Source organism: Anomaloglossus baeobatrachus, chromosome 6, assembly GCF_048569485.1.
Source record: "Anomaloglossus baeobatrachus isolate aAnoBae1 chromosome 6, aAnoBae1.hap1, whole genome shotgun sequence".
NCBI lineage: Eukaryota > Metazoa > Chordata > Amphibia > Anura > Aromobatidae > Anomaloglossus > Anomaloglossus baeobatrachus.
Genome location: NC_134358.1, coordinates 481,575,897 through 481,594,898, shown reverse-complemented (window position 1 = coordinate 481,594,898; position 19,002 = coordinate 481,575,897). Strand labels below are relative to the sequence as shown.

Sequence of the window (19,002 nt, the reverse complement as noted above, 5' to 3'; positions counted from 1 at the left end):
TTAACCCCCTCAGCTGCAGCGGAGCATGAACACGCCGGCACATCAGCTTGAGCGGTTTTCGTCTTCAGTTTGGTTCCTCTTTTTCTGTCTGCTGTTGATGTATTGGGTAAAAAGCCTGCTCTTATGTAATACGGCCCTTCACATGGACAGATGTCATCAGTCTGTACCCGTACCAGTGAATGTAGAGGAATGGATCTGGTACAAATGGACCAAAAATGGATGAAAAATGGAAACCATCCGTTTCCATACATTTAATGTTAAAAAAACAAAATGCAGAACCAGTTGCTATGGGCTGTTTTGATGTTGTGGCTTTGTGTGATCAGTATTGCAGTGTTACAGGACTCGTTCTTTGGGCTGCATTCACACAAAGCATCTTTACTGTGGACCTCTGTAGCCCTAGCGATGCCCAGCAGTGGTGATTATAGCTGTGAATGTCATTGTGAAACAGATCCTGGGAAGCCGCACGTTTCACTTTTTCGTGGTCTGCTATCTGCAGCATAAATCGGCATGCAGTGGATCTTAAGGCCGCTTTACACACTACGATTTATCTGACGATCTCTTAAACGATGTGACAGGCCCAGATCGTTGTTGCGATTTGCCGAAATCGCACATAGGTCGTTTATTAGCGGTCACACGTAAAGATCTCAAAAACGACGCAACATCGTTCAGCGATATATTGTTTGACCAAAGCGGTCATGTGGATGTTGTTCGTCGTTTGAGGGTGTCACACGTACCAATATGTCTGCTGCGTTCCAAACGACGAACAATATTTTGAAACTGAACGACGTGTCAACGATCAACGATTTTCATCCTATTTGCGATCGTTCGGAGTTGCTCGTAGGTGTCACACGCAACAACGTCGCAAACTATGACGGATGTGCATCACAAAAACCGTGACCCCAACGACATATCGTCAGATAAGTTGTAGCGTTTAATTCCGCCTTAAAACCCAAAGTTTTTGTCAATTACGCTGCATTATTTTTCACAGTATGTGCCGGAGAGTTCTTAGAGTACGTGCCCACGGTCCTGGATGCAGCATATCCTCTCCTGCGGGGTGAGAGTGCTGTCCACAGGAGACCGCAGCTGCCTGTGCCCACGATGAGGGTTCGGACCGCTGCCGACTTTCCCACTGATCTCCCTGCAGAGAAGACTTGCAGCTCCGCAGCAATAAATTGACATGCTGTGGCTGGGGAAGCTGCACCGCAGGTCAGTATGTGCTGTGGGAAAAACAAGCGTAGTGGGCTTCAGATTTCTATAAATCCCATCCACTGTGCTTGTACTGTACAACCCAGTGTTTTGGACACCGCAAAAACAGTGTCCAAAACGCTGTGAACCCTGATCGTGTGCACGCAGCCTTAGAATCTCCTGCACGGTCACTGTTACATGAGAAGGATTTAGCAGAAGCAGAAAATCCGCAAAAGTTTAGAAATGCAAAAGGCAAGAAAAATAGCTGCAGCCTCATCTTCTGTCTTCAGGAGTGTCCCGCTCCGTAGCCAGCCCATTCCTGTCTGCCGGGGGCTCCCGCTACACTGACCGCTAACACATTGTGCTGCTGGCCGGGTCAGGGTGGGTGAGCTGTACTGGGGAATTGCTTCTTCACCACTGTCCATGCCCAGGAGCCGTTCCCATACACACGGATGTAGACAGGAGGCGAGAGCTGGCAGCTGATGTACACTCCTAATGTCACTGCCGGCCTACACCGCCAGGCAAACCGGCCACCACCGCCACCTTGGAGTGGTAACCAGTCTCTTAAGCAATGACCTGTAAGCAGCAATAAAACCAGAACAAGGGGAGAAAGTGGGGTTAATCATTATTTATTTTTATTCATTAAGACTACCTAAACCTACTCGTGTGATAATGAATAAATAATATAAGTAACATGGAGACCTGTCTTTTATCACTGAGCGCTGCCTAATTTTTACTGTTCAATGGGGCATGAGAAACTTGGCAATTATTTATGCATTAAAAGAAATGCAGATGTCAAACCATTAGTAAAAGTGAACCAAAAATGCCTAAAAAACCTGATCCTGCACCATGGCAAATACGACCATTTAGGCCATGTGTGCACTAGAATTTGACTTTTTCTCAAGGAAAATCCAAGACCCTCTTTAAGAATCCCGCACATGCGTTTTTTCCGCAGTTTGGTGCGGATTTGCCACGGTTTTTCCGCAGGTTGGTCCCTGCAGATTTTTACCATATCTATGGCAAAAACCGCAGGTACCTGCAGAAAAGAAGCGACATGCTCATTAATTCCGCAGCCGAAATTCCACGGGTAAGTCTGCGGGTATAAAAGGAAAGCGCAGTGTGCGCACAGCATTTTTTTTATACCCATAGGTTTCGCTGGGGATTGACTGCAGCAATGTTGGACACATTTTCTGCAGCAAATCCGCAGCGTGCGCACATGGCCTTATTCTAGTATTCAGAAAGAGGTAGACTCCTTATAAAGTTACCTGTAAGAATTGATTATTTTTTTGCTTTCCTGCCCCAAAGACAGCAGTTCTGTCAGTATCTGGCTTCTCTCCAGCATGTTATTCCCTGCACACTTTAATCCTGAGTGTTCTTCTTGTTCTTAAGGCTAGTTTCACACTTGCGTTGAACGGCATCCGTTGCATTGCGTTGTGTGACGGATGCAATGGATTGTACAAAATGACGCAATCCGTTATAGGTTTTTTTTCTTTAACTTTACACATCTGAGCATGCGCAGTTGTGTAAACACGGTTGGGTTAACGGAATCCGTCAAATGTCGGATTCTAACGGAATCCGCCACCATAGGCGTCCATTATAAAAACAACGGCTGCCGACGGAATCCTGCCACTTGCGTTTCTTTGATGCTCCACCAAGCGCAAAAAAACGCTACTTGCAGTGTTCAATCCGCCAGTGGGATGCAACACAGCGTCGGCTGACGAATGCAATGCAAGGCCATCCGTTGCTATCTCTAGCTAATAGAAGTCTATGAGGAATCAAACGGGTTCCTGCACCGGTTACCGTAATTCCTCAAGGCGGCGGATAGCAATGGATGCTGTTCAGCGCAAGTGTGAAACTAGCCTAACTTTTTAAGAAATATGTACATTTTTCTAATTCCATAGAAGAATACTGAGGGCAGGATAATAGCAGGGATCCGCCTGATCTGTCTGCAAGGCTTTCTTACATGGGGCGCCGGTCATCTATAGGTGAGACGTCTGGAGCGCAGCCTCTCCTGTCCCCGGAGAGTATAGGATGTATGTGCAGTGTAGGGGGAGATGTTTTTGTTTTTCCCCACGCCCATTGCTACAATGACACATACAGGGTGTGGGGCTGCAGATACACACAGCTACTGATCCGAGCTTCTCTGAGATGTCTGGTTATCCAACAGTGCAAAGTATCATACAGAGCATTTTCAGTCTAGGACTGTTTGCTCCTGTGCGGTGTTACTGAGATGGCAGCAGAGCCTTGTATATGGCACTTATAAAGGAGTAGCTGATGACCCTTATTATACGGGATAAGCAGTTCTGGTCGTGTCATTCTGCAGCCGTATCATTCTCTCGCCCCAGTCTGCCTGTATTATCCCTTCAGTATGTTTTTGGCTTTCTAGGTCTCATTTTTTCCTCAAATTACCTTCATTTCCCGATCATGTAAACATAGTTTTTCCGGAAGATGAGTTTCCTGTTTACATGGAAGTGATGGAGAAAAACTAAATGCTTTTACATTTTCCTTTCACCGTTCTTTGTACCCCTCTTCCTTATTTTTCAGAATTAGTCAGTGTGGTCTTCTAAGGCTGGTCTTCTAAGGCTATGTACACACAGGGTGTTTTTAGCATGTTTTTTGCCTTTTATTTTTATGCAATCCATTCTAATAAAACGCTGCCTTCACAGTCCCAGCAAAGCCTATGTGATTCCTGAAATCTCGTGCACACACAGACAAAACACCAGCGTTTTTTTTCCCCTGACTGTTTTGTCAACCACATTGGTTTTTGAAGAATGAGCATGTTGGTTCTTTCAGCGTTTTTACCACATTTTTTTTTTTATCCATACAAATCAATAAGGAAGTGTAAAATAAATCACAGGTTATTTTCTGGGAAAATCATGCTGCCAAAAACCTGAGCAAAAACGCCCTGTGTGAACATAGCCTAACTGTTAATAGATGATTGGCCTGTCACAGAATTGTACATGCAGTATGCTACACAACGTAGCATTCATATAAGGACAAGTTCACAAAGCCAAAGCAATGTTTGTGTGAACTCCTCCATTAGTAACACGCAGAATTGGACTGTGTTCAGACCAGTGTAGTATGGACTCGGTCCCCATAGGCTGTGATGGGGCTGATCTGTCCTCGGCTTTACTGTACTGACCCACAATCCTTCTGTGCTGTTTGTTCTGGTCATTAGACCTGAGGTCAGATTGGGACTTGCATTCATAATAAAGCTGCATGAGTTGCTCCAAGCTGCTGGTCTGAGCATCCATACTGTCTGCATATAAGATGTAGGGTCATCATCAGGCCCTCGCCCGACGCCGGACATAATGCCAGCACAGAAATGTCTTAGTTGTGTTATTGATGTCTTTGCTTTTTTTATTGATGGTTGGGCTCTTTTTGTAAAAATGGATCCATACAAGACTTTAGTTTCTATAATGTCTATATGTTTTATAAATTTGCATGTGCTTGTGTTTTGGTTGCTGTATAGTTAGTTTTGTGCATTTCTTAGAAGAGCAGACGGAACTGGAAGTTTTAGGAAATAATACTTAGGCTATGTGCGCACGTTGCATATTTGCATGCAGCTACGCTGCGATCTGCACCACAGCTTAACTGCATGTGTCCTGCGTCCCCAGCATAATCTATGAAGATTGTGCAGGAGACGTGCGCACGTGGCATATTAGAGCACAGCGAGCTGCTGCCCGAAGCGCTGCGTTCTAAGAAGTGACATGTCACTTCTTTCCTGCGCTCTGCATGCAGCCCCCGCTCTGTCTATGGGAGGGGCTGCAGTCAGAGCGCATGGAATTGGCATTTTTTTTTTTCCATTAAGGACTCTTTCTGCAGCGATTTGAAGCGCACGTGTGCTGTTCAAATCGCTGCAGAAATTTCTGCAGGGACAAATGCTACGTGCGCACATAGCCTTAGGCTATGTGCGCACGTTGCGTAAATTCATGCAGTTACGCTGCGCTTTGTAGCGCAGCGTAACTGCATGCGTCCTGCGTCCCCTGCACAGTCTATGGAGATTGTGCAGGGGCCGTGCGCACGTGGCGTTTTAGAGCGCAGCGCTTCGGCTGCTGCCCGAAGCGCTGCGTAAAAAGAAGTGACATGTCACTTCTTTCCTGCGCTTTGCCGGCAGCTCCTGCTCTGTCTATGGCAGGGGCTGCAGGCAGAGCGCATGGAATCGGGTTCACTACGGACATTTCTGCAGCGATTTAAAGCGCACATGTGCGCTTCAGATCGCTGCAGAAATTTCTGCAGTGAACTGTACGCAACGTGCGCACATAGCCTTAGGCTGCTTTCACACTATGTTTTTTTTTTTAACATGCGTCATGAACGTTTTTTTTGCTGTACAAGTGGATCCTGTTTTTACAAAGAAAAACGCATGCAAACGCATGTGTTATTTTGCAGGATCCTGCCACTTGACGTTTATGGGCGGGCATTGAAGTCCTGTGATCGGGAGTGAGCGGAAATGAACGTGATAGACTGGGAGCCGGCATCTGACAGCTGCAGACGCTGGTAACCAAGGTAAACCTCGGGTAACTAAGCGAAGTGCTTTGCTTGGATACCCGATATTTACCTTGGTTACGAGCGTCCTTAGCTGCTAGGAGCCAGGCTGCCTGCTCCCTGCACACGTAACCAAGGTAAACATTGGGTAACTAGGGGAACATCTTAAGTCTATCCCCGGGCATTTCCAGAGATTCCACCAGTGTAACCCCTGAGACTTGAGGATAAAAGCGATTGACCAAAATAACCTGGGCCCAAGGGGAGGTGACATTAGTAAGGCACTAGCCCACCTGGAAAGCCAATGGATCTTTAGATTGGGAACTGTAGCTCCATATGGTTTAAACAAACATTTTGGCTGTCAGCTCATTTGCAATGGAATCACTAAGGATTTACTGGTATATATGAGTGTGATCAGCCTGACGAGTTCAGGTAGAATCCTTGTAAGTCCGGGATTTATAATATCAATGGTAGTGATAACAAAATCATCTGCTGTACTTGAGTATTAATTCCATAACCAGCTGTACACCCAGCGGTCATGGCAGGAATTACAGGTGAAGCTTAATAATAGATACTGGTTATTGGACGTTGTTCAGACGGCATTGTGGAGATTACTGGTACAATGTTGGTATGTTGACATGTCCAGTGTGATAAGTTTGAGATCTCTTGTTTGACACATGTGATTGTTAATATTTTTATATGAATAAATAAAGTCTAGCTTTTTAGGTTAAACACCGTCCCTAATGGTTCTTTGTGGCTATAAATGGTTTCTGGGCATGCTCAGTAGAGCAAGCAGGATCCTGTCTATCAGCATGCCAGCATTCACATGCGTTTGCGTGCAGTATAGTCAGAATCCAGTGAAAAACAGTATTTGGACGCAGCTCAAAAACACTACAAGTAGCGTTTTTGAAAAAAGTTAAACAGCAAGACGCTGGATCCTGACTATAACGCATGTGAACGCAGGTGAACGCATGTTGACACGAGTCTATTGCAAATGCATTGAAATGAAAACGCATTTGCACTGGATCCGTTTTTGCGTTAAAAAAACGTTCATGACGCATGTTAAAAAAACTTAGTGTGAAAGCAGCCTTACCAGTATTCCCCATGAAATAGGAGTTCTGAACCATCTTTTTATAACTTTTTTTTTTTATAATGCATTATAAAAGTTTACGCGATCTCCTCGCACCTGCCTGGGTGACAGCTCCTCAGTGTCTCTCCTGCTGCTGAGATCTCACACTGCTCAGTACAAGCTGCAGCGGTCATTCAGTCAGGCTGGGTGGGTGAGGGGGGAATGGAGATTAAATACTCGTGTACCCTTGAGCTCCACCTCTGTAACCGGACTCGTGAAATACTTATTTTAATATTGTGAAATACAGTGACAAATTTACTCTGAGATCACGACTTTGCTCTTTTTTTGCTGCTTCAGTCACACTTCTGTGTATTGATCCTGTTTTCTTCTCCCTCTCTCTCCAGGCCAGTCTTTCCATATGGGGTTGGGGTAGTCTCGGTGGCGTGCTATTCCTCATAACATTTGGACCCTTTGCTATATTTTATTTTGCCTTTTACATCCTCTGCTTCGTGGGTGGGTAAGTACTATGCGTTTACAGGTGATTATATAGATTTTTATGATGGCACTTCAGGCTGTATAGTCTTACTGTAATGTGATGTCATTTTATGGTTGCAATAAGCCAAGAGATGTCCTGAAATCACTGAATACGTTTCAAAGGTATAAAAGTAAATGGTCACCTTTGTCATAAACGTTACGTAACTGAAAACTACAAGCGAGCAGAAGAAACCTTATACAATATGTTATCTTACACAGATCTGCTTTTTTTCAACACTTATGAGCCACTTCTAAGCTTCACCACCATTATCTCCTGAGCTTGCCATTCGCTATGAAAAAAACTGCTCAAATTTGTCTTGGTCAAAGCGGGATGGACTGCCAGCACAGTGAGGTGTTAAATTATACATGTAACATCCGTCACCTATTAAAGCGCACCAATCACTAGCATTTTCCTATATACCGTAACCTAAAGCCAGTGCTATACAGGCACTATCATGCTGATTCTATACATACCTTTAGTTGTCAGCTAGGATGTATAGGTTTTGAAACACAAGCAAGTAAAGTTTGTAAAATAAGCAGCTTTTTGAATGGCAGCAGCTGCCTATCAGCTAATAGCTGGGGTGGGTATTCATAGTGATTCCCGCCCCCTGCCTCGTCATCCTCCCCCCTGTTATTTATGCTAATTCTGTTATAGAATCGTTTTACTAACTGGCTAGAAGGACCTGTGTTGATGTCATACCCATGTGACCAGAAGGGATGAGGCCTCAGCCAACAGAAAAATAGTGTTGTTTCCTGGTATCAGCTATGTTGGCTGAGGCCTCGTCCCTTCTGGTCACATGGGTATGACATCAGCAAAGGTCCTTCTAGGCACTTAGTAAAACAATTCTATAATAGAATTAGCATAAATAACGTGGAGGATGGACAGACAGTGGTCAGGAATCGCTATGAATACCCACACCAGCTGATCGGCAGCTGCGGGGGCCGGGTCTGGCGCTGGTCGAGGGCCGGGTCTGGTGCTAGTCTCATGTTTGTTGCTATAAAAGTAGCACTCACTGTAGCAGTCTGTATATAATAGTCAAACGCCTTATAGCTAGTGTTGAGCGGATCCGAACTGTAAAAATCCGGATCCGCGCGGTTTCAGCATCCGATCCGGGTCCGACGCGGGAATCCGGCTGCACGATCCTGATCCGGGGGATTTTTTTTTTTTTTTTGATCTCTCTCTCGATCTCTCTCTCGATCTCTCTCTCTCTCTCTCTCTCTCTCTCTCTCGATCTCTCTCTCTCGATCTCTCTCTCTCGATCTCTCTCTCTCTCGATCTCTCGATCTCTCGATCTCTCGATCTCTCGATCTCTCGATCTCTCGATCTCTCGATCTCTCGATCTCTCTCTCGATCTCTCTCTCGATCTCTCTCTCTCTCTCTCGATCTCTCTCTCTCTCTCTCGATCTCTCTCTCTCTCGATCTCTCTCTCTCTCGATCTCTCTCTCTCGATCTCTCTCTCTCTCGATCTCTCTCTCTCTCGATCTCTCTCTCTCTCGATCTCTCTCTCTCTCTCTCTCTCGATCTCTCTCTATCTCTCTCGATCTCTCTCTATCTCTCTCGATCTCTCTCTATCTCTCTCTATCTCTCTCTATCTCTCTCTATCTCTCTCTATCTCTCTCTATCTCTCTCTATCTCTCTCTATCTCTCTCTATCTCTCTCTATCTCTCTCTATCTCTCTCGATCTCTCTCGATCTCTCTCGATCTCTCTCGATCTCTCTCGATCTCTCTCGATCTCTCTCGATCTCTCTCGATCTCTCGATCTCGATCTCTCTCTCTCTCTCTCGATCTCTCTCTCTCTCGATCTCTCTCGCTCTCGATCTCTCTCGCTCTCGATCTCTCTCGATCTCTCTCGATCTCGATCTCGATCTCTCTCTCTCGATCTCTCTCTCTCTCGATCTCTCTCTCTCTCGATCTCTCTCGATCTCTCTCGATCTCTCTCGATCTCGATCTCTCTCGATCTCGATCTCGATCTCTCTCTCTCTCTCTCGATCTCTCTCTCTCTCTCGATCTCTCTCTCTCTCTCTCTCTCGATCTCTCTCTCTCTCGATCTCTCTCTCTCTCTCTCGATCTCTCTCTCTCGATCTCTCTCTCTCTCTCGATCTCTCTCTCTCTCTCGATCTCTCTCTCTCTCTCGATCTCTCTCTCTCTCTCGATCTCTCTCTCTCTCTCGATCTCTCTCTCTCTCTCTCGATCTCCCTCTCTCTCTCTCGATCTCTCTCTCTCGATCTCGATCTCTCTCTCTCGATCTCTCTCTCTCTCGATCTCTCTCTCTCTCGATCTCTCTCTCTCTCGATCTCTCTCTCTCTCGATCTCTCTCTCTCTCGATCTCTCTCTCTCTCGATCTCTCTCGATCTCGATCTCTCTCGATCTCTCTCGATCTCGATCTCGATCTCGATCTCTCTCTCTCTCTCTCGATCTCTCTCTCTCTCTCTCGATCTCTCTCTCTCTCTCTCTCTCTCTCGATCTCTCTCTCTCTCTCTCGATCTCTCTCTCTCTCTCTCGATCTCTCTCTCTCTCTCTCTCGATCTCTCTCTCTCGATCTCTCTCTCTCGATCTCTCTCTCTCTCTCGATCTCTCTCTCTCTCTCGATCTCTCTCTCTCTCTCTCGATCTCTCTCTCTCTCTCTCGATCTCCCTCTCTCTCTCTCGATCTCTCTCCCTCTCTCTCTCTCGATCTCTCTCCCTCTCTCTCTCTCGATCTCTCTCTCTCTCTCTCTCTCTCTCGATCTCTCTCTCTCTCGATCTCTCGATCTCTCTCGATCTCTCGATCTCTCTCTCTCTCGATCTCTCTCGATCTCTCTCGATCTCTCTCGATCTCTCTCGATCTCTCTCGATCTCTCTCGATCTCTCTCGATCTCTCTCGATCTCTCTCGATCTCTCTCGATCTCGATCTCTCTCTCTCTCGATCGATCTCGATCGATCTCGATCGATCTCGATCGATCTCGATCGATCTCGATCGATCTCGATCGAGCTCTCGATCCGATCCCCCATTGACATACATTGGTCCGGATCGGATCCGGACTTCTTTGACAACCCGCGACGGATCCGCTGGACCCGGATTATTGGAAGTCCGCTCAACTATACTTATAGCAAACATACTATCTATTGAAATCAGTTTTAAATATAGCAAATGAAGTGCAGTATACATGACAGTATGGAAAATCCACATTATCAAAACATTGATGGAAACAATATACATTCTTCATAGGAGTTGAAGAAACATGCTCCGCAGTGTGCGGGCCACACTCCCTTTCTCAATTGTGTCTTGCAGAGAAGTCTGTTATAAAAAGTAATCACACCTCATCACAGTTGTTAAGACCGCAATCATATCTGTGACATGTTACATAGCCACAATCACAAGTAAATAATTAACAATATAGCATCCACAAGAATCTCAACCATATACAAAAAATATTAAAATGGTGATCTAACATCAAACACAAAACTGATCATGTCTAAATATTTTAACCCAAATATCTGGGAGTAGGGAGACCCTCACCTGCACATATCATTTTAAACAGATATATGGACACTTAGTTCTTAGGCCACTACATAAAAACTAACAGTCAGATTGTTGCTGACTACGATCCTGTCCTCCCCGGCACCGATCTCATCCGGCTCACAACTGTCACAGACCGCTTCTGCCGGCGATACAGGGGCTTTACGTCAGCCGAGCAGCTCTGCCTCCTCTCATTGGGGTGTGACCGCCGATGTCAGCCGATTGCTCTGAATTCTGTCAATGGGATAGGCAGACAATGATGGGATGCCTCAAATGTTCATTTACATTTTTATCTAATTTACCATAGCGCCGTGTTATTCCCATTATCACGGTGGCATCGTGGCTTATCCTCATTTACAAGGTCCCATAGTTTTATGTATTTCTTCAGTATACAATTTAATGGTCTCACGCTGATTACTCGCTACTTGCAGATAGAAGAGGACCCTGTGCGCAGTTGTCACAGCCGCTTGAATGCAGTGTACTGTAATTATTAGACTTGGGTTTATCGGCCTATAGAGCTGGATGTATGAAGCCGTAATTATGTAACAGTTTAGTCACTTCCCTGCCTTATTGCAGAGCAAGATATTGTATGGAGAGTAAAAGATGGGCCAGTTTCTGTAGAAAATGTGGTGTTTGCACTCAGTTGTAAACGGTAGATTGGTTCTGGTAGTTTAGTAAAGTGACTAATAGCCGGGTTGGTAACGAGGTCTATTTTACTTGCGTAGCTGTCGTCATTGTTTCTTTCAGCAGGAGATGTGGCCACGTTGTCACCTCTCACTTGGATTTTTAGAATCTGGTGTATCCGATATCATTTTGTCAGCCTCTTCTATAAAGCACAGGTTGACAGTTCTGCTGTCCGTTCAGAGGCCCCAGAGTTTTCGGACTTTAGGACTCTTCTAGGTTCAAAAAATAGAAAAATATTTCTAATTGAGAATAACTTTCCTAGTGGTCTAAGGCCCTGTGCCCACGGGAGCTTGCTCCTGCGCATTTTGCCGCGGAAAACCTGCGGATTTATCTGGATTTTCTAGATAAATCCGCAGGTTTCAGCAAGTACAGGCACTCCCCATGTTATCCTATGGGACATGGGGAGTGTCTATGTCCATGCTGCGAAATGTGTGGCTGCGGAATATGCTGCGGATGTCCCGCAGCCGCACATAACTGCATGTCAATTATTCCTGCGGATTTACAGTACCTGCGGAAATCCCGGCCCTCCACTATGGAGATAAAGGCCGGAACGTCTGCAGGTAAATCGCAGGTTTACCGCAACATTTCCGCTGGAATCCGGCAGCTATGTATAGCTGCGGATTCCGGGGAGGTGCTGCGGGAAACCTGTGGCCGTACCTGCGGATATATCCGCAGGTACGCGCTCCCGTGGGCACATAGCCTTAGGAAGGACAGGGGTTAATATCACTAATATTGGAGAAGAAAAGTGTTGTTTTTTTTTTTGTTTTTGGTTTTTTTTCTTTTAAGTAATCTTATAATTACACACAGATCATTTGGGCTCTGGATCTTGATACTCGCTGATGCCTGCGAGGTCAGGGGTGCACGGCTCGGCAGCCTTTGTTTTCTGTTGAATATATACATTGGTCCATGTGCGCTCAGACCGGAGATGCGCATTAATCTACTGATCTGGGCACCTCTCGGGGACCGGAGGTGGGAGTGGAGCAATTGTGGGGGACGCCGTAGGGCACTGAAATAGGAAGAATCCTTTACCGGTTTAGTTATGTGAATCTTGATCAGTATATTGGACTTATCGCTGCTGCGATGAACGCCGAGCATCATCATTACAGTGGATATAAGATAAAGTCCAGTTTGTACATGGGAATCCATTACAACTTGTACAAAAAATAATTGACAATTGCCTTTGTATTTCCTTGACTTTTGACAGTACAAATACAAAGCTCTGTAATTTCCTTTTCCTGGACAAGCATTTATTAGTTTAAAGGGAACCTGTCAGGTCCAATATACACCCAGAACCACGAGCAGTTCTAGGTGTATATTGCTGATCCCTGCCTATAAAAATATAGAAAAAGTATTTCTATTTTTCTAAAGATCATTTCATATATGCTAATGAGGGCAAGGACAAGTCACAAGGGCATGAGTTCCCTTGGCTAGTTGGCCCCTTAGCATGTAAGCATGCCCCTGTGGGTGTACTGACATACTAATGAATGCGCAGTGATGCTGCACATACCTCACTCTTGATAGCAGCCGGCAGAGGATGGATGTGCATAGCGCATGATCCGGAGTTCCCTTTTGTCCGCTCATGCGCACTGTACCTCACTGAAGTCGCAAAGCTTACACCCGGCATCAATTTAGTGCGCATGATTGAAAGCCCAGGGGACTCCAGATCATGCTCAGTGTGCACTCCATCCTCTGCCGGCCGCCATCAAGACTGAGGCATGTGCGGCGTCGCTGCTCATTTGTTAGTATGTTAGTACACAGACAGGGGCGTGCTTACATGCTAAGGGGCCAACTAGCCAAGGGAACTCGCGACTTTGCGACTAGTCCCTGCCCTCATTAGTATATAATAAACGATCTTTAGAAATCCTTTTTCTAAAGATCTCTATCTATGCTAGTGTATACAGGGACGGTTAGGCAGGAATCAGCAATATGCACCCAGAACTGCTCGTGGATCTGTGTGTATATTGCACCTGACAGGGTCACTTTTAAAGGTTTATTACCCTCCTCCACCCTCAGGATCTGTAGACATGTGCATGTCAGTCAGTGTCATCACTTTGAATGTTCTTGGGCAGGAAGAGAGAGAACTGTATATCTATGCATCGCTGCACAGTTCTCTTCATGGCAGGAAGCTGAGTGTATCAAACAGTGCCTTGCCGCCACGCTCTGCTCTGAGAGCGATGCTCTGCGGCTGTGACCAGTGCCACAGTTCTCTCAATGATCAAGTAGAGCTCTTTATGACTGCCCATTCCAGGGGTCTGTCACCATTAGGCCCTTATGATTGCAAAAGTAAAGATTTAAAGATTCGAGGTATTTTATATATATATATATATATATATATATATATATATATATATATATATATATATATATATATATATATATATATATATATATATATATATATATATATATATATATATATATATATATATATATATATATATATATATAGAGAGATTTTTGTTTTGTAAAAAGTGTATCTCTTCTATAACACAAGGTTTAGAGTAATTAAAAAATGACAGCCAATGTAGCTGCTTCCATGTGTAATCTATGGGAGCCTCAGGCTGCAGGTAATGTTCCTCCAGCAGCAGCAGCACCAGAAAAAGGAACAATTACAAAACTCCCATTGAAATAAATGGCCTACCTGTGTTGCACAGATTTACGGTGTCCTGCGGAGACTATCTATGGTCAGAATAAAGGATGGTGGGAACAAATAGTATTATATTAAGTACATTTTTAATGTGTAGTCCAAGGGCAGTGTATGGTCTGACTTGTAGTGGGTTAGTGGTGTATATACTGTCACCAGGTTATGTTTGGTGAACGTTTGCGTCTCATCAGGTAAATATAAGTGCCGTGCAGATGATGGATACCATGCCGCCCCCTGCGGATGCCCCGATCCATATTGTGAGAAGCATTGGTTGCACGTGATCAGTCTGTGTTAAGGCCCCGTTACACGCAACGACATATCTAACGGTATGTCATCGGGGTCACGGAATTCGTGACGCACATCCGGCGTCGTTAGCGACATCGTTGCATGTAACAGCTCTGAGCGACTATTAATGATCAAAAGTACTCACCCTATCGTGGATCGTTGACACGTCGTTCATTTTCAAAATCTCGTTGCTCGTTCAGGACGCAGGTTGTTCGTCGTTCCTGAGGCAGCACACACCGGTACGTGTGACACCCCGGGAGCAATGAACTGCAGCTTAGGGTACCTTCACACTTAGCGATGCAGCAGCGATCCGACCAGCGATCTGACCTGGTCAGGATCGCTGCTGCATCGCTACATGGTCGCTGGTGAGCTGTCAAACAGGCAGATCTCACCAGCGACCAGTGAACAGCCCCCAGCCAGCAGCGACGTGCAAGCGACGTTGCGCTTGCACGGAGCCGCCGTCTGAAAGCTGCGGAGACTGGTAACTAAGGTAAACATCGGGTATGGTTACCCGATGTTTACATTAGTTACCAGTGTGAGCAGGGAGCAGGGAGCCGCGCACACTAAGCGCTGGCTCCTTGCTCTCCTAGCTACAGTACACATCGGGTTAATTAACCCGATGTGTAATGCAGCTACATGTGCAGAGAGCAGGGAGCCTCGCACACTGAGCGCTGGCTCCTTGCTCTCCTAGCTGCTGTACACATCGGGTTAATTAACCCGATGTGTACAGCAGCTACATGTGCAGAGAGCCGGAGCCGGCAGCACAGGCAGCGTGAGAGCTGCGGAGGCTGGTAACTAAGGTAAATATCGGGTAACCACCTTGGTTACCCGATGTTTATCTTGGATACAGCTTACCTCAGCTGTCAGACGCCGGCTCCTGCTCCCTGCTCGCTTCATTTGTCGCTCTCTTGCTGTCACACACAGCGATCTGTGTGTCACAGCAGGAGAGCGGCTTTGAAGAAAACGAACCAGGGCTGTGTGTAACGAGCAGCGATCTCGCAGCAGGGGCCAGATCGCTGCTCAGTGTCACACACAGCGAGATCGCTAATGAGGTCACTGCTGCGTCACAAAAAGCGTGACTCAGCAGCGATCTCGGCAGCGAGCTCGCTGTGTGTGAAGCACCCCTTACCTGCGTTCTCCGGCAACAAGATGGGCGTGTCGATAATGCGGCTGCTCTCCGCTTCTATTGGACGGCTGCCGTGTGACGTCGCTGTGAAGCCGCACGAACCGCCCCCTTAGAATGGAGGCGGTTCGCCGTCCACAACGACGTCGCTAGGCAGGTAAGTATGTGTGACGGGTCCTAACTATGTTGTGCGCCACGGGCAGCGATTTGCCCATGACTCACAACCGACGGGGGTGGGTGCTTTCACCAGCGACATCGCTTGCGATGTCGCTGCGTGTAAAGCCCCCTTCAGGCTATGTGCACACGCTGCAGATTTGGAGCACAAATTTTCTGCACTAGATCTGCGCGCTCTGGCAAAAGTGTCAAAACCGGATGTGGTTTTGACGCAGTTTTGGTGCGGTTTTTTTGGCCCATCAAGAAAGTCGATGGGTGAAAAAACGCTTTCGCTCAAAAGATTTTGATGTAGATTTTAAAAAGAATAAAAAACAGAAAAAAAAAAACTGCGTCAAGAACCAGAGTGTGCACAGGGCCTTACTGACCTAATGCTATTATGAAATCCTTCTCTTCTACTCTCTCCTTGTGGATGCTCGTTGTGCTCTGCTCTTTCCTGGAAATATGGTCACGCCTTGATATTGTTGGCATTTGCTTCTGTTGCTGTGACTGAGGTAGGTTATCTTATCTATTCGGATACATATCCTCAAATCACCTTTATTTTTTGGATAAGGTCGGTGCATTCCCACTATGGGCTTCTACCATAGCATTAGCCTTTGGGTGCTGCTGTCCTCTATGCTTGTGAGTTTATCATCCTTTTAAAAGGGTTGTATGAATTTAGGTAAACCTGGTCGCAGACTTTGGGCAGAACAGTAGCATTTCTATTACACAACATCTGTGGAATATCTTTCCAGGCTCATTTCTCATTTTTTATGGCTTCAGTACAACATCCAATACTGCGGATAAATCCAAATCTCACAAACTGTGCTGATATGATGCAACAGCTGCGTGCCTGGAGCTGCCCGGGCAGTGCCAACATTTTACAATGTAATATTAATGTCTAAAGGTTGGCAATGTCATTTTATTTTCCTAATGTTTCCCCAGGGTCAAAATGGATAGGTATCCCCTCTTTTAAAGGGACCTTGTCAGGTGCAATATGCACCCAGGACAACAAGCAGTACTGGGTGTATATTGCTAATCCCTGTCTAACCGTCCTTGTATACACTGTGTGCAGAATTATTAGGCAAATGAGTATTTTGATCACATGATACTTTTTATACATGTTGTCTTACTCCAAGCTGTATAGGCTTGAGAGCCGACTACCATTTAAGTAAATCAGGTGATGTGCGTCTCTGTAATGAGGAGGGGTGTGATGTAGTGACATCAACATCCTATATAAGGTGTGCTTAATTATTAGGCAACTTCCTTTCCTTTGGCAAAATGGGTCAGAAATTTTTTTTGATGGGCTCTGAAAAGTCCAAAATTGTGAGATGTCTTGCAGAGGGATGCAGCAGTCTTGAAATTGCCAAACGTTTGAAGCGTGATCACCAAACAATCAAGCGTTTCATGGCAAATAGCCAACAGGGTCGCAAGAAGCGTGTTGGGCAAAAAAGACGCAAAATAACTGCCCACGAATTGAGGAAAATCAAGCATGAAGCTGCCAAGATGCCATTTGCCCCCAGTTTGGCCATATTTCAGAGCTGCAACGTTACTGGAGTATCAAAAAGCACAAGGTGTTCCATACTCGGGGACATGGCCAAGGTAAGGAAGGCTGAAAAATGACCAGCTTTGACCAAAAAACATAAGATAAAACGTCAAGACTGGGCTAAGAAATATCCTAAGGCTGCTTTTTCAAAGGTTTTATGGACTGATGAAATGAGAGTGACTCTTGATGGGCCAGATGGATGGGCCAGAGGCCGGATCAGTAAAGGGCAGAGAGCTCCACTCCGACTCAGATGCCAGCAAGGTGGAGGTGGGGTACTGGTATGGGCTGGTATCATCAAATATTAACTTGTGGGACCTTTTCGGGTTGAGGATGGAGTGAAGCTCAACTCCCAGACCTACTGCCAGATTCTGGAAGACAACTTCTTCAAGCAGTGGTACAGGAAGAAGTCGGTATCGTTCACGAAAAACATGATTTTCATGCAGGACAATGCTCCATCACATGCATCCAACTACTCCACAGCGTAGCTGGCCAGTAAAGGTCTAAAAGATGAAAAAATAATGACATGGCCCCCTTGTTCACCTGATCTGAACCCCATAGAGAACCTGTGGTCCCTCATAAAATGTGAAGGGAAGGGAAAACAGTACACCTCTCGGGACAGTATCTGGGAGGCTGTGGTGGCTGCTGCACGCAATGTTGATCATAAACAGATCAAGCAACTGACAGAATCTATGGATGGTAGGCTGCTGAGTGTCATCATAAAGAAAGGTGTCTATATTGGTCACTCATTTTTTTGGGGTTTTGTTTTTGCATGTTAGAAATGTTTATTTCTAAATTTTACGCAGTTATATTGCTTACCTGGTGAAAATAAACAAGTGAGAAGGAAATATATTTGGTTTTTATTAAGTTGCCTAATAATTATGCACAGTAATAGTTACCTGCACAAACAGATATCCTCCTAAGATAGCCAAATCTAAAAAAACCTCAACTTCCAAAAATATTAAGCTTTGATATTTATGAGTCTTTTGGGTTGCTTGAGAAGATAGTTGTTGATCAATAATAAAAAAATCCTCTAAAACACAACTTGCCTAATAATTCTGCACACGGTGTATACACTAGCATAGATAGAGATCTTTTTTGAATTACACAGTTTTACCATGTTATTGGAAAAGGGGAATAAAAAAAAAAGCCCAAGTTTTCTTATAGCATTATGGAGGAGCTTGGGGGCTGTTGCACTAACTGAAAACACAAAATGGTGATTCGATTTTTATAATTTTTGCTTTACTGTGTTTACTGCACAGATAAAGAAGTTGTCCACTACTTTTACATAGATTGCCTATCCTTAGGAAGGATTATCAATTCCTGATTTGCCTGGGGTCCGATGCCCTGCACCCCCACCGATCAGCTGTTCCCAATGCCAGCGGTGGCATGTGGCCGGAAATGCTCAGTTCCGGAACGGCCCCATCAACTGATAGCGGTGGGGAATTGTACATCCGCCTCCCATTCACATCAATAGGAGACAGATGTGCAGTACCCGGCCGCGGCCACTATCCGACAGGGCAGCTCCAGACTGAGCACTTCCGGACGCCTCCTGTCACCTTTGGCACCGAAGACAGCTGATCGGCGAGGTGCTGATCGGTCAATCAGACGTTGATGACCTATTCTAAGGATAGGCCATCAATGTAAAAGTAGTGGAGAAAATTATTTAAATTTGAGAAGTTATTTTATGGAAAGATACCAAACATGTTTATTGTCACATTTTTATATAGATTTTTCTTCTTGGTTGGTGGCAAGGAGCACTGCTTTTACAAGCTTTGTTTTGCAACTGGCCGCATTGCTGAAT

At 45.4% G+C, this 19,002-nt stretch overlaps 1 protein-coding gene across 2 annotated transcripts in view; it reads left to right on the top strand.

Annotated features, from left to right (window-relative positions):
• The window catches only part of SNX13 (sorting nexin 13), a 181,057-nt gene that overhangs the window by 41,136 nt on the left and 120,919 nt on the right, over window positions 1-19,002 (top strand). For both annotated transcript variants that reach the window (XM_075315375.1, XM_075315374.1), the window contains exon 2: window positions 7,141-7,253. In XM_075315375.1, coding sequence (XP_075171490.1) covers window positions 7,141-7,253 — 113 coding nt within the window. The remainder of the gene's footprint in view (window positions 1-7,140; window positions 7,254-19,002) is intronic.